We start from the raw sequence: 10,199 nt of genomic DNA on the forward strand, positions 1-10,199 counted from the left end.
ACATATATATACACATATGCATACATATCCATAATATGTTAATGAGAAGTTGTAGATAATTGTCATTTTCTTCTGTATTTGTAAGCTTCTCTATAATAAATCTATGCTAATTCTATAATTTTACAAAAGAATTTAAACAAAGCATAATGACCAGTCACATTTTTCCATTTCAGAGCACACAGATATTTTGTATTAAATTGCTGTTAAGCAATTTGAAAAGTTGTATAATTTTGGAACGTTGAAAGTTAAAAAATATCATTAAAAATTGGTCCTAACCTAGTAGTTGGCTAAAATAACTATTTTTATGATTTTGTGTTGTTGTGGCAAAACAAGTTAAATTATGTATGCCTAGTTTAGCTATTACAAATAGTGTAAAATGTACCAAAACATAACTAAGTAGCAATGTGATGCACCAGACTATTCTATTTTAGGATCTATTTATTTTACCACCTACTTTCTAGTTTTGGACACTATGTGGAAATGCCTTGACTGCAAAAAGAGGGATTTTTGGCAAAACAGGGGATCTTCAGACCATTCTTTGCCTTGCATGTGCCAAAGAAGACATCACCTATTCTGGTGCTTTAAATGGCGACATCTATGTCTGGAAAGGGCTCAACTTAGTCCGCACCATTCAAGGAGCACATAGTGTAAGTATTCCCACATAAAAACTTGGGAATGAACTATTTAATAAATTAAGAGCACAAATCTCTAATTATTTTCCTGTTGTTTTAGAATCATGAGCTCTGAATATTCCCTAAACATTCATGAAAGATTTCCTAAATTATTTTTGTTTACCTAAAATAAATATTTCAACTGTATAGTAACTTAGTCTTTATACTTATTATCGATTGACTATTAGTGTTGCTATTTATCAAAAAAATAGCTTGATAACTTAGAATGGTTTCATCATTAGTTTCATTTTATAGGTCAGCTCTTCTCAAAATTTAATTTGCCTTAGAATTTTCTGGAGACCTTGTTAAGCTTGAATTCTGACTCTGTGGGCCTGCAATGATGCCATCACTGGTGGCCGATGGCCCATAACAAGACTGTAGACAACCATTATTTTTTCACTGGTTAGTAAAGTAGATTTTCCTCTGAATGAGTAAATTTATTATCTTCTCCATGTTTGCAGCACAAGTTCTTAAGATGAAAATAGGAACCTCTATTAAATTTCTGTTTTGATGGTCTGCCCTATTTAAAAAAAAAAAATACAAAGCAAACCTTACTTCTGACCACTCTGCTCAATCATGTACTAAAATAGTGATATTGCTACATCTACAGGTGATTAGGTGTAAGTGCCCAGATGAAGGGGGAGATGACATGAAAGATAAATGCAACTTGGTAAATGCTTCTGGAAACTTGAAAGATCTTGATTTTATTGCTTCTAAACTGATTTCTATTACTTATAATATAAAGAAGTGTTTATGCAACTCTTAGCAAAAGAGCTCTAACATTTTAGATTTCATTATCTTATTTTGACACCAATTTTCTTGGCTTCACTAATTATGAAGCATCTCTACAAACAACTAGAAAGTCAGTATTTATCCTATACACTGTAGCCTTCATAACTTAGATGCTTTTTACACTGTCACAAAACTTTTGAACAGATCGATTAATATGTTTCCTGTGGGAAAGCATCTTTAAATTATGAAACATTTTCAGATATGTAAAAGTATGTTCAAATGATGCTTAGCAAGTCAACACAAATGTTAATTGTACTTTCAGTTACACTCAGGTGGGTTCTTGTGGAGCTCATTGAGGTGCATCTCAGATACATTGATACCTGTCAACAGCGTTTGTATTATTAGCCCACATATCTTTACTTGAATATTTTGGGCAGCAATTTATATGAAGCACTTCAATCATCTTACTTTTGTTTGTAAGATATGGTCACATAATGCAATTTATGATCTCTGTATGCTCTGGCCTGTATATTCCTGAATAATTTTGTTTTAAAAAAATTGTATTTATTTATGCAAACAAGAACTGGGGTATAGGCCAGAGGTGCTGGGGTTGAGAGGATTCACCAGAGACAGAACAGGAAACAGGACAGGCAGATTGACTGAAATCCACTATTGAGGGGATAGTGGGTGAGACAAGAGAGGTCTGCTTTGATGTGTGGGTCGCCTCCCAGGCCAGGGATTGAATTAGTGCTGCAGTGGCTGCAGATAGCTTCATAGTGCTGTGGTTTAAACCTTCGCACCACCAAGGAGAGCCCTAAGTAAATTTATTTTTACAACTCATTAGCTTAGTAATGGCAAAGGAACACTTAAACTACTTTGGTTAGTTTTTAATTTAGGTATGATGAAGGATATTATAAATGGCTACTGGTCTATTTTATAAAATATAGAGAATAAGGGGTTTGTTTTTACTTTGTTTAACTTTGTTTTGTTTTCTTAATCATCAATATTCAACTATCATGAATTTAGAATACAGCATTGAACATTATCTAACTTAACCAACAGGCTGGGATCTTCAGCATGTATGCTTGTGAAGAAGGCTTTGCTACTGGTGGACGAGATGGGTGCATAAGATTATGGGATACTGATTTCAAACCAATAACAAAAATTGACCTCAGGGAGACAGAACAAGGATATAAAGGTAATATGTTAATACCCATAACTCCATGTTATTTGCAATGTGAAGTCCTTATGGAACCTCAGGATCCTGATGTGGTTATGTTTCTGAATATTAGGTACAGGATAGACATAGAAGTTGTGGAATTTGTTTCTACTTCTGTGCATCAACAAGGAGACAGGCCCTTAAGTTCACTGCCACAGAACATAGGCCAGTGTAACTTTATCAAGACATATTTCAGACAGATAGAGGCAAGCAAGCAACCATAAAGCAATGTTAGTAAAGCAACCCAAAATGTTTCATTTAAACCATGATGTCCTTGAAGTTGTAACTTCTTGATGCATCTTCCAAAATAAAATAAGAGCAAAAATTTGTTTATAACTGATGAGTGGACTTACTGGATAGGATTATTAACCATATACTGCTAGAGATTGGGGAGCATCAATAAGTTATAATGATTTCTTTTTGCAGTTACTTAATCTAGACCATCCAAAAATTGTGTCACATAATTAAGTTATACACTCTAAAGCATAGGGGTCAAGGCAGAAGCCATATTTATACCCTGCTGTACTTTTCTACTTGGTTCTGAGTCCTTGACTTTTCAGGCTCTCACAGGTAAGAACAGGAGCCAGTTCCAGATGAGCAGGGATAAGTTTTGATTACGCCCAGCCAACTCAGGTCTCTAGAGCCATTGAAAGATGGTCATTTTGCAGCAATCTTGGAAGATTACACACAGTCTTCTCATGATCAGAGCATTATACAGAGTGGACAGAGGACCCTGGAGCAATACAGTGCCCCAAGGGTGTCCTGTAGCACCAGTTTGACAGGCATGATTTGATAGATGAGCAGTGTGACTGAAGCCTGTGTTTCAGGGGGAACAGCAGATTGCTTTTAAGGTAGACCATGCTGCAGTTTGAATCCAAGGGAACCTTGAGAAAGGGCTGTTGCTCCTCACTGGCAGTCATTTTCTTGTCACCTCAATTTTTGTAGTTTTTGCTCATTACCAGTATATTTTTTTAAAATATTTATTTATTTACGGATACAGAACTGGGGTACAGGAGAGAGATGCAGGTGCGATGAGAGAATTCACCAGAAATAGAGTGGGATTGACAAAGTACACTGCTGAGGCAGCAGTACAGTGCTGAGGAAGCAGCAGGCATGTCAGGAGAGGTCTTCCATGCCATGTGAGTCAGCTCCTGGGCAGGGATTGAACTCTCAGTGAATCAGCCGCATCTTGCTTGTGTGTTAACCCTTTGCACCATCAGGGAGGGCCTTCATTACCAATATTTTTATTAATATTTCACTTTAAGTTAATGTTGATGCATCTTTTTCTCTTTATTTTTTAAAAATCTTCTTATCCTATACTATAATATCTGTGAAATTATGACTTTAAAGTGTTGTGTGTGTATATATATATACAATATGCTATATATGTTTATTTTTTTGTTGTTTTTTAAAGATTTTATTTATTTTTGTGTAGAAGAACTGGGGGTGTAGACCAGAGATGTGGGAGGTGAGAGGATTCAACAGAAACAGAGTGGGGAGCAGAACAGACAGATCTAAAGGGTGCAGCAGGCAAAACAGGAGAGTTCTGTGCCAAGTGGGTCAGCTCCCTGGCTGAATTGAACTCAGCCCTCCTTGGGCCTCCTCAGAACTCAGGCCTACCACCTGCCATTGCAGTAGTAGCATTGAGACTTAAACCCTTAGGCTACCAGGGAAGTCTATTTGCTCATTAAAACTCTAACTCTTGAAATTAAATTTTTTGTCTTATTTTTGGCAACCTTGTTGCAGAAGTCCACTATATACTGTCAAATTTCCAAAGAAATGCCAATCTTTATTCCAGTCTTCATTGAAAAGCAGGAAAGAATGAAGTTTCATTGTTGAAGTATTGGTATCAATCCCAAATCTAGCCCTTATTAGTCCCATCTCAAGTGGTTTACCAGGCTGTGTGTTACAGAGCCTTGGTGGGGAGACCTTCTCTGATTCTACATCATTCCCAGGTGCTCTTTCCCTCAGTCAGCCCTATCATCACACTGAAGTAGGGAAGGTTACTGAGTTGAGAAGCTGCAGACAGGACAGATTCTCAGAATGGGTCCTGGTTGATGGTCTCTGAAGTACACCGCCAGGGCCATCCTGTGACAGGAGCGCCCTCTAGAGGACATGAATTTAGTAGTGTGGTAGGGTTAGGGATAGAAGTTAAAATATCTTGGGATTTCAGGAGAGCATTGAAGCATTGATTATTGAACACTTTTCTGATATAGCTTCTCTGTTCCATACCCTTGCTCCTCTGAGATCTTTCAGAGAAAGATAGTGGGATAAATAATAGGGTAAGAAGGAGGGAAAGGATGAAACAAGAGGAAGAAGGCAGAGTGGACAAATGTTTGAATGGACTTGGTCTCACTCACCCTTGAAAGAAATCTTGGCTTTTCCTTCATGTTCTGGAATTTTACTTAAAAATGGAAACCAGGTGCATTTGAAAGGAGCAGATTTAAGCCAAACCATTTACAACTTTTTGCTCTTAATTTGGACATAAAGTTTATACATATGGATGGCTTTATTCTTCTAGAAATTTCTTGATTTTAATGAATCTTCTTCCATTGTATAACAATGACTTTTGGATTAATTTCCATGAAACTATAGCGATTTCTCATTTTACTCAAATGGCCAAATAGCTTTCTAAACAAATTTAGCAAAAGAATTAAATCATGACCATGTTCCAGTTCCCATGACAGAGTACTGATATTCTGTGTTTCTTAAATTAATATAGTAGTTAAAATTCAGAAGCTGCTACTTAATAACATTTGGGAATTCAAGTCTATTTATAGAGCCACACTTACTTAGTATGCTACCTACAAAGGTTTGGTTGTCTCTCTTATAGACTACCAGAAGATCTACAAAATGAAACTGGTAATTTCCACATTACTTTACACAAATCTTTGCATTAGAAGATACATACATGTAATTATCTTCTAATAATGTATGTATCTTCTAATAATTATTATTAAACACTGAGAGAAAAGTTTTTCAATGAACTAAGATGAACACTAAACTAGAAAAAAATAATACAGCTTTATTAGAAAGAGACAGTATTAATCAGCTCTTTTACATCTTTATATCTTTATAGTTGAGCTTGAGGGAATTAAGACATTTGACTTTCTGTGAAACCAATTAACCATACTTTAGATTGATGGTGACCCAGCTTAGATATGGGTCATGCTTGCATCAACAATAATATGTAGGACTTGAGTTGATTCTCAGAGTTCCCTGGCTTATCCCAATGTCTTAGTCAAAGAAAACATCTTCATAAGTCAAAAGAACCATTCCTTAGTCAACAGAATAATAGCTTGTTTTTTTTTTTAACCAGTGAGTTTTACTGAGTTTTACATTTTTTGATTGTTACTGTTTTTTTTTTTAAAGATTTATTTTATTTGTTCATACAGAACTGGGGTACAGGCCAGAGGCTCAGGGGCAGTGAGAGGCTTCACCAGAGACAGAGTGGGGAGCAGAACAGGCCGATCTACGAAGTACACTGCTGAGGGGAGCAGCGGGCCATCAGGAGAGGTCTGCCACGCCATGTGGTCACCTCTGGGGCAGGCGGGAATCGAACTCATGCGGAAGTGGCTTTAGCTTCGCAGTGCTGTGCTTTAACCTGCTAACCAGGGAGGGCCTGTTACTGGTTTTTTGATTGATGAATCTACAAATAAGTTTTCACTAACAACACATTATGATATAAATTATCCCTTATCTACAGCTAGGATCCCTAATTTACAATTCTGAAAACTAAAAACTCAGAATACTAAAAAAAAAAAAAAAAAGTTTTCATGAGAGCCAACAACTTTTTTTTTATTATGGTAAAATACCATAGCAATTTACCATTTAAATCATTTCTAAGTGGACAGTTTTCTAAGTGAACAGACTTGTGGTGTTAATAAGTAAATCACATTCTTATACAACTATCATTGACATCCATCTCCAGAATACTTTTCAGCTTCCCAAAGAGAAACTTCACACCCTTTAAATAATAATTCCCTATTCTTTCCTTCTGGCCTGAGCAACCACTCCATTCTGTATGTATGAATTTGCCTCTTTAAGGCACCTCATTTAAGTGGAGTTTTGTGACTGTTTTTCTTAGCACAGTGTCTTCAAGGTTCATCCACATTAAGTGCATGTGAAAACTTCCTTGTTTTTTAAGACTGAGTATATTCCATTGTGCATACCACATTTTGTTTTATTCATTCATCAGTTGACTGGTACTTGGGTTGCTTTTGTCTTTGGCTATTGTAAATAGTTCTGTGAACATAGATACATAGATATATTTTTGAGAATCTGCTTTCAGTTCCTTTGGATATATATCCAGAAATGGAATTATTGGGCCCATTGTGGTATTGCTATGTTTTTCAGGCTTTTCCATTGCAACTGTACCATTTCACATTCCTGCCGGCAACTATTTCTGATAGATATAAAGTGTTATCTCCTTATGGTTTTTATTTGCACTTTCCCTAATGGTTAGTGGTGTTGAGCCTATTTATAAGCATATTGGCTATTCATTTATCTTCTGTGGAGGAATTTCTAACAATTAGTCTGCCCATTTTAAAATCATGTTGCTTGGGTTTTTGTTGTGGTGTGTGAATTCTTTATATATTCTGGATATTAACCCCTTATCAAATACATGATTTGCAAAATATTCTCCCATTCTATTAGTTGTCTTTTTCTCTATGTCCTGTGATTCATAAAAAATTTTTATTTTGATATGGTCTAATTTATTTTTGCTTGTTACTTCTGCTTTTGGTCTCATATCCAAGAAGTCTTTGCTAAATTCATTATCATGACGTGTCCTCTTTATACATATATATGCTTTGTAGTTTCAGCCCTCTATTTAGGTTTTTGATGTATTTTGAGTCGAGTTTTGTATATTGTATAAGAGTTCACCTATTTTTTATTTCCCCCCCACACATATTACTTAGAGCCAGTTTGGCAGCAAAACCTGACCTATGCTGTTTGTTGTCATTTAGACAACATTTCTTGGCAAAAATGTTTTATTTCAAATTGCTGTCCTAAATCCCATTGCATATATTACATGAATCCAACCTCCAAAATTGTATGAATTCCAAAAGTACCTGATCTCCTCCCTCCCCACAAAGAATGTCCGGTGCATTGGTTGGTAGGCTTCCAATACATGTTTTCAGTGACTCCCAAATTCTGAAATTTTCAGACCTGGGAGGGAGAGACACTGGATGTCTGTGTGTGGGACTCTCACCTTCTGGATAAATAGAAAGATGCTTAGAGTTATCAACATCAAACTAATGGTAAGACTAGCTTGTGTCTTACACCAACATTTTGAAGCTGATTATTTTTTAAGCAAATTTATTATCTGGGTAAACTAATAAAGTTTAAATGAAAATAGTTCTTAAAACTAGAAGACTCAAATGACATGTCTATGATGATAAACTACTTTGAGTTAATGGCTGTAAGTGATCATGTCTGAAGGAAGACTGTAATTATTCACATTGTGTAATATGAAATTAGTCATTTATCCAATCAGCAAGAATTTGAGCATCTAGTAAGTGGATTGGAATATCAGATCATTTATGACTGTTTCAAAAGCATGCTTCAGGAATTTTATTGGAGGGGTTTTTTTGTTATTTTTAACTTCTAACACATGTTATAGAATTGTTCCAGTTAGAGTCTAATGAACTCCAAATCTGGTGATAATCTTGCCTTAGATGGGGGCTAAAGTGCCCAGGATACACTGTGCTTTTCTTAGACCCTCACCCTCTGCTGCACCCTCAGTGGCCCCAACCATTGTGCGCATAGATTACTGCAGTTGCTTTTAACTTGTGTCTCTTAGCAAATGTTCTCAAAATAAAAGCAAGAAAGGTTGCTCAAAATTTTACATGGGCCAGACCACATTACTCCTTTCCTCAAAACCCTGCAAGCAACTCCTCATTTCCCCCCATTTTGAGTCTGTTTTCTTAGGATGTTCTCCCAGCCCCTCCCCCATTCTGCTCTTCTCCCACTGCTCTGGCTTCTGTCCTGGCTTCTGTCTGACCTGCAGGCATGCTCCCAGCTCTTGCCTCTGCACTCCCAGCTTTCTCAGGCTCTCTGTAGTTCTGTTTAAGGAATCTGCATGCCTATTGTCCTGTCCTTCAAGCTTTTGCTCTGAATGAATCTGCCCTGATGTCTTCATTCAGAACTGCAGCCCTCCCTGCCTCCACCCCAAGACAAACCTGACTTCCTTCAGATCTGCTTTCACCTTTGTCACAAACCTGTTTGCTATGCTGATAACGGTTGTCTTATTTTCACAAGAGCAGAAATCTGCTCCTTCACTGCTATATCCCTTGTGTTTAGAACTGTGCCTGACACATGCCTGCATCCCAGAAATGGTGACCTAGAAACAGCTTGAGGGTGAATGAATGAAGAGCGTGTGCATGCTGTGTGACAGGAACACCGGGCTTGTGGGGGAGCACGTGCCAGGGCTGCAGAGGGAGGAAATTGCTGCACTCCTAAGTGGCAGTCTGATGTTTTAGCTTGACCCCCAAGGACTGGTAGCATAAGCTCATAGAACAGGTGCAGGAAGACAGCTGTTGTGTCAGCTCTGTGTCTCACACCTTGCATTGCTATGGAGTAGAGAGCAGAGGGTCTGGAGCAGGGTTAGAGAAAGGGAGGCAAACTCTCCTCCTCCACTGTTCATTCTTCTTACTACCATTATTTTTAAAAATCAAGGAACACTGAGAATCATACAGTCTAGTGCTTCTCATTTGTGGTTGACTGTCCCTGAAAGGACTTTTGGCAATATCTGTAGACATTTCTGATGGTCACAACTCTGGGCATTGCTGGCTTTTTGGAGTGGAGGCTGGAGACACTGCTAAATCTCACAATGGCTTCTCACAGTGAAGAATTATCCAGTGTTATAATGGTTGGGATATCCAACTGTAGGGCATTCAAAGGACCAGTTCTCAAACCTGAGAACACCCTGTTTACAATAAAATAAAGTGAGCACATTCCATTTCCTGCTGGTCCCCAGGGTGGCTCATCACTCACCTGTCCTGCTGGGGCCTCTACCATCTCCTCCCCTGCCTGGGCACCACTGTCCTTCAGGCCGTGCCTGCAGCCGCACTGTCAGTCTGCTGAACAAGAGGAGGTGCCACAAAGGTGTGCACAGGTACTGGGGACCTCCGGGTGTGCCTGGAGCAAGTTTCTTCAGAGTCTGTATGGATGTAGCGTCAGATAAGCAGAGGCTCTATGTGCCTTATTCTGGCAGTAATTCTCCTATAAAATACTCTTCTGGAACTGACCTGTCAGAACCAGCCTATTTGTTTCTCCCCTGGGGTAGAAGCAGTGGGTCTTGTGTATCTTCAGAGTTCCTGCCAGACTGTAGGGACCTTTTGGAGTGCCTATGGCTCCAAGGATTTGGATCCTGTGGAGTGCATTTGGGAATAGCTAGAGATTTTGTATAAATTTAACCATGTACTCTGCTGGAAATTTGAAGCAGTGAGCCTGGAAACAGGAGCAGCACACTCTGGGTGCTACATGCTAGCTGTGAACTGAGCCCCATTCCTAAACTGGGGGCCAGCAACCCTCCTGCAGCAGGTCCTAGCACTGCTGCACTCTGAGAGGTAGGG

The 10,199-nt window shown here is 38.2% G+C and overlaps 1 protein-coding gene across 1 annotated transcript in view; it reads left to right on the top strand.

Moving 5' to 3' along the window:
- Window positions 1-10,199, top strand: part of EML6 (echinoderm microtubule associated protein like 6) — a 269,788-nt gene that overhangs the window by 122,186 nt on the left and 137,403 nt on the right. Inside the window, exons 5-6 of the mRNA XM_004691400.2 lie at window positions 462-647; window positions 2,466-2,601. Coding sequence (XP_004691457.1) covers window positions 462-647; window positions 2,466-2,601 — 322 coding nt within the window. The remainder of the gene's footprint in view (window positions 1-461; window positions 648-2,465; window positions 2,602-10,199) is intronic.

Source organism: Condylura cristata, unplaced genomic scaffold, assembly GCF_000260355.1.
Source record: "Condylura cristata isolate star-nosed mole 26May11 unplaced genomic scaffold, ConCri1.0 scaffold00031, whole genome shotgun sequence".
In the NCBI taxonomy this organism is placed as follows: Eukaryota; Metazoa; Chordata; class Mammalia; order Eulipotyphla; family Talpidae; genus Condylura; species Condylura cristata.